This window comes from Cebus imitator, unplaced genomic scaffold, assembly GCF_001604975.1.
Source record: "Cebus imitator isolate Cc_AM_T3 unplaced genomic scaffold, Cebus_imitator-1.0 Scaffold31, whole genome shotgun sequence".
Taxonomy (NCBI): domain Eukaryota; kingdom Metazoa; phylum Chordata; class Mammalia; order Primates; family Cebidae; genus Cebus; species Cebus imitator.
The window spans coordinates 8,846,716-8,852,793 of NW_016107346.1; the positions used below are offsets into that span (position 1 = coordinate 8,846,716).

At 38.2% G+C, this 6,078-nt stretch overlaps 1 protein-coding gene across 1 annotated transcript in view; it reads left to right on the forward strand.

Annotated features, from left to right (window-relative positions):
* Positions 1-4,787, forward strand: part of LOC108300925 (G-rich sequence factor 1-like) — a 9,863-nt gene extending 5,076 nt beyond the window's left edge. The window contains 3 exon segments of the mRNA XM_037736959.1: positions 330-420; positions 2,656-3,191; positions 3,193-4,787. Of these exon segments, the coding sequence (XP_037592887.1) occupies positions 330-420; positions 2,656-3,191; positions 3,193-3,433 (868 nt within the window). The 3' untranslated portion in view covers positions 3,434-4,787.
* The last annotated feature ends 1,291 nt before the right edge of the window (positions 4,788-6,078 follow it).

A 6,078-nucleotide genomic window follows, 5' to 3' on the forward strand; every position in this document is an offset into this window, starting at 1 on the left:
GTTTCTTATCATCCACTTTTTAAAGCCAGCTTCTGCTAATGGAACACAGTCTTTCTCCATCAGGCCTTGTTCTGTTGCTGACGAGGAATTGTGATCCCCTGTAGAGGGAGAGGCGTTCTGAGTTTGGGTATTCTCAGCCTTTTTAGGCTGGTTTCTTCCCTTCGTTATAAATTTATCCATCTGTGGTCTTTATAATTACCGTCTTTATAGTTGGGTTTCTGAATGGACGTCCAACTTGTTGATTCCTGGTGCTAGAATCTGAGCAACCCGCTGCGCCGGCCAAAACAGCGGCTTTAAGATTGACGGTGCTTTTCTGACTCTGCATCAAGAACCGCCACACCAAGGCAGCGGCAAAACCGCCTCACCGGCCTCAAGAGTCGCGCTGGCGACATGTGGGGCTCCTCCGCTGGGAATCTCCTGGTGCGTGAGCAACAAAAATTGATCTGAAAATGTGGCGTCCTCTCGTTCTGTGCTCTTTCAGTGGGAGCTGCAATCCTGAGCTGCTAGTGATCAGCCATCTTGGATCTCTCTCCTGTTTGTTTTAGACACAGGGTCTTGCTCTGTTGCCCAGGCCAGAGTGCAGTGGCATGATCTTGGCTCACTGCAGCCTCAACCTCCCCGGATCAAGTGATTCTCCCACTTTAGCTTCCCAAGGAGCTGGGACGACATACATGTGCCACCACTCCTGGCTAATTTTTGTATTTTTAGTAGAGACAAGTTTTGCCATGTTGCCCAGGCTGGTCTCAAACTCCTGGATTCAAGCAATCTGCCTGGCTCGGCTTCCCAAAGTGCTGGGATTACAGGCAATAGCCAGTGAATCTGGCCTACTTTTTTTTTTTCAAGTGACTTGAAACAAGACAAATTTATTCTCTTGCATTTCTGGAGGTCAGAATTCTAAAATCATGGAGTTGGCAGCCTTCTTCTAGAAGCTTCAGGTTGAGAATCTATTTATCTTTTCTAGCTTCTAGAGGCTGTCTGCATTGCTTGACTTCTGGCCTTTACCCCTATTCCTCCCCCATTTTCTGAAAGAGTTTGTGTAAGATTATTATTTCTTATTTATTTATTTATTTTCTTGAGACAGGGTCTCACTCTGTTGCCAAGGCTGGAGTGCAGTGGCATGATCTTGGCTCACTGCAGCCTCAACCTCCTGGGTTTAAGTAATTCTTCCACCCCAGCCTCCTGAGTAACTGAGACCACAGGTGCATGCCACCATGCCTGGCTAATTATTTTATTTTTTGTAGAGATGGGGTGTTGCTATGTTGCCCAGGCCGGTCTTGATCACATGAGTTCAAGCAGTCCTTCTGCCTCAGCCTCCCAAAGCGCTGGTGTTACAAGTGTAAGACACCATATATATCCAGCCTATAATTTCATCTTCAAATATTTGATAAAATTCACCAGTTAACCATCTGGGCCTGGAGCTTCTTTTGTAAAAAGGGTTTTGATAACAAATTAACTTTCTTTAATAGATACAAGGTAATTTATACTTTCTGTTTCATTTTATGTCAGTTTTGGTTATATTTGTCAAGGTTAACTTTATCTTCATTTTTGAATTTTCAGGAAATATCTTGTCTATAATATTATTTTATTATGATTTGAATGTCTGTAGGCATTCTAGTAGTGATAACCCCTTTGTATTTGTGTTTTCTCCTTTTTCTTGCTGATTAGAGGTTTATCTATATTGTTGATTTGTTTCAAATAATTAATTTTTGCATCTGTCATTTTACCTTGTGAGTTCTTCTTTGTTCCGTGGATTTTTAGAAATACATGTCTCATTTCCAAATATTTTGAGATTTTCATAGATATCTTATTGTTATTGGCTTTTCATTTAATTTCATTGTGGGCCAAGTACATACTTTGTATGACTGCAATTCTTTTAAATTTATTGGAACTTGGTTTATGGTCAAGCACATGGGCTGTCTTGGTGAAAGTGACAAGCATACTTGAAAATAAATATATTATCTAGGATTTGGGGTACAGGTCAAGATGGTTGAGATAATCTTTATTGGTTTTTGGTTTTGGTCTACTTGTTCTAGAAGTGTCGAGAGAAAGAAGTTAAAATCTGCAAAATGCAAAATATATAATTGCAAAAGCCTTGCACCCATGTATGTCCCTTCACCCCTCCACCTGTTTCTATTTGTGTCATAGTTGCCATGTGTATTATATCTTTATGTATTTTAAGGAAATAAAGAGAAAAATATTTTAAAATATTCACCTGGATAATTATTATTTCAGAAACTGTTCATCCCATCCTTAAGATCTGATTTTCTGTTTTCTATCAATTCCCATCAGCCTGAGGAATTTCCTTTAGCATTTCTTGTAGTGCAGTTCTTCTGATTGTGAATTCTGGTTTACTTTTATCTGCAAATGTCTTCATTTTACTTTCATTTTTGAGGATATTTTCACTTGATGTGGAATTTTGGGTTGACAGGTTTTATTTTCTTTCAACACTTGAATGATGTTGTCCCACTGTAGGGTTATTGCCTCTATAGGTGCTGATGAGAAGTCAGTGGTTTCTAATTTGTATTCCCCTTTATGTGATGTGTCGTTTATTATTCTGGCAGCTTTCAAGATTTTTTTCTCCATGTTTGTTTTTCAACATTGTGACTATGATGGAATGCTTTTCTTCTTTTTTACTCTGGGATTCACTGAACTGAGATAAACAATGAAGATGTGGATGCCTTGATGAAGAGCCTGCAGGTCAAATCTTCGCCTATAGTAAATGATGGTGTGGTTCGTTTGAGAGGACTTCCTTATAGTTGCAACAAGAAAGACATTGTAGACTTCTTTGCAGGACTGAATACAGTTGACGTTACTTTTGTGATGGACTACAGAGGGGGACGAAAGACAGGGGAAGCCTATGTGCAATTTGAAGAACCAAAAATGGCCAACCAAGCCCTGTTGAAACACGGGGAAGAAATTGGTAATCGATACATCAAGATATATCCAAGCAGAAGGAATGAAGTTCGAACACATGTTGGTTCTCATAAGGGAAAAAAAATGGCATCTTCTCCTACTGCTAAGTATATAACTGAGCCAGAAATGGTCTTTGAAGAACACAAAGTAAATGAGGATATTCAACCCATGACAGCTTTCGAAAGTGAGAAAGAAATAGAATTGCCCAAGGAGGTGCCAGAAAAGCTTCCAGAGGCTGCTGGTTTTGGAACTACGCCTTGTCTGCATTTTGTCCACAGGACCTTTCCGAGCCAATGCCCAAGACATTATAAAATTTTTCGCTGCACTGAAGCCTGTTAGAATCACCATGGAATACAGCTCCAGTGGGACGGCCACTGGAGAAGCTGATGTGCACTTTGAGACCCATGAGGATGCTGTTGCAGTGATGCTAGAGGATCGGTCCCACGTTCATCATAGGTATATTGAACCGTTCCTGAATTCTTGTCCAAAAGGAAAATTAGACTTCAGGGGCTCCAGATAATAAGAATGAAGCAAGAAGCATTTCATTTGCACATCTTTCTTGGACATGGGATATACAATTCCAGTTTATTAGCAGCAACTGCTGGGGAATTGATTTTGGTGTTTTGGGTTAATTGCTTTTAAGAAAAATTTCATAATGGTCTGCTTAGAAGAAGAAATGAAAGATCCAGTTTGGGATTATGAAATAAATCACAAATTAAAACTTTTATTTAAACTGTCCAGGATCTGATTTAAAAATATGATCTTTATTTCATATGATTAAATAGTTTGTTTTCATAGATGATATGTTATCCATTGTAAAGACTACATATTTTTATTTAGCAGTATTCCTTAAACTCTTTCATTTAAAAAATAATATTCATTTTTTTTCCCCCTGTGAATTGAGTGCTCTGATGTAAAACTTCTCATGGAGTGAAACAGTGATTTATTTTAACCAAACATTCACCAAAGCAAAGAAAGTTTTCAGACCTTTGAACTGGTATGGTTTGGCAGAATAGTTTTAAATTTTGCTGTATTTGATTACTTAGAGAGATAGGAATTTAAAAAAATCAAAACAAAAAATAAATAACACACTTTAGCGAGTGTAAATGACAGTTTGGCAGTTTTATGTCTTTAGAAATGTTTTGCCTTTCTAAGCCTGTGTAAAGGTGTTTAATGTTGGTGCCTATTTACTTAAGGGACATTCTAGTCTTTACTTAAAAGTTGTCTGAACTGTCCCTCCCTGGCTTTTTTTGGTTTGGGGTAAACCTAAGGATGTTTGTTAGTCTCAAAACTGTGAAGTGGCATGTCAGAACAGTCCAGACTGGTGAGAAAATTAATGGCTTCACTTGAATTTAAACCAGCTGTAGATAGGAAACAATCAGTCTCCTCATTTGCTTTTACAATGGAGTAGCACATCCCATATTTTAGAACAAGTAGGGGTGCCTTGATTAAATAAAAATAGCATTTGATGTATAATTGTGTGAAGGGTTTATGGATAAAGCTGTACTTCTGTCACAGTGTGGCAGTACATTCTGCTTTAATATTAAACAGCTTGTTATTTAAATATTGGACAAAATGGCTGGCTTCAAAATGTAGTCATTAATAAACTAAAGCTTTATGTGCACCTGTGTAGGAGAATCAAAATCCTGTGTACTTTCTTTGCCTTGTTCCTGCTCTCAGGGTGACGACTGCCACCAGGAGATGCAATTCTAGTTCTTAAAATTAAATTTGCCCAGATTTCTGAGAGGTGATATCTGGAAGAGAGACTATGTCTTCTCTTATTTAATACATAACCATCTTTGATTACCAGCTAAGATGCTAAATCACTGTACTGTAAGTAGTCAATAAGTGAAGATTTTTTTCAGGCTGAAGATCACCTAAGAGTATTTATTATTGGAGTGTGTGAGTCACTGAATATACGATTACCTCAAGTCCTGGTATATTAATATAAGAAGAAATGGTTAATTAAAAAAATACATTCCTCAGAAGACTTGCTATTTTTGTTTTAGCAGACAATTAACTTTGTTGAACTTATATTGAAAATGCTGCCTCTTGGGTGGCAGTCAAAATTTCAGTTTAGCTCTTTTGTCCTTAATTGATATGTTTGCCATCTGTCTGTGCATGTATGGTTATGATGTCAGAGGACAGGCATGGTGGCTCACATGTCTAATCCCAGCACTCTGGGAGATCGAGGTGGGTGGATCACTTGAGGTCAGGAGTTTGAGATTAGCCTGGCTGACAGGGCAAAACCCCATCTCTACTAAAGAAACAAAAATTAGCTGACTGTGGTGGTACATGCCTGTAATCCCAGTTACTTGGGAAGCTGAGACAGGAGAATGGCTTGAACTTAGGAGGTGGAGATTGCAGTGAGCTGAGATTGAACCATTGTACTCCAACCGGAGTGACAAAGCAAGACTTAGATCTTTCCTTGGTAGTATTCTCTCTGTATACTCTAAGAGCTGTGGTTTTCCCAAACTCTGTTTTCTCGTTTTTCAAGCCAGAAAGACTGTATATCTCAGAGTTTAAGCCTTCACGTGTGGTACTTACCATGTCTTGCCTTAGCCCACCCTTAAGCTAAAATGTGTGATAACAGGGCACTCACCATATCAGAATCTGCCTGCTTTTGTGCCTCTCTTGAGTCTTGTAACTATCTGTTAAGAGAGTCTGTGTTAAGAGTTTACTTGAACATGCTGGAAGTGGAACTCCTCTCACCTTCATTTTGAAGGCTAGTTTTACTGCATATACAATTCTTTGCTGATAGGTTCTTAAATTCGTTTCTTTTTGCACTATGCCATTCCAATATCTTCCAATATCTATAGTTTTTGTTGAAAAGCCATCTGTAATCATGTTGGTCTTCCTCTGAATGTAATATATTGTGTGTGTGTGTTTTTTCTGGTTTCAATATTTCCTTGTTGGCAGTTTAACTATGAAGTGTGTGGGGGTAGTTTCTTTTGTGTTTATCAAGTTTTCAGGTTCCTTAGGCTTCTTGAATCTATTAACATTTTCTACCACATTTTGGAAGTTTTCAGTTATTTTTTCTCCAGTGATTTTTTTTTCTCTTTTTCTATCTCCTCCTTTTCTAGGACTCCAATTGCACATATTTTGAAATCTTGAAATTATTCCGTGGGTCTCTGAGGTTTTGTTAACTTTTCTTCAATATTCTTT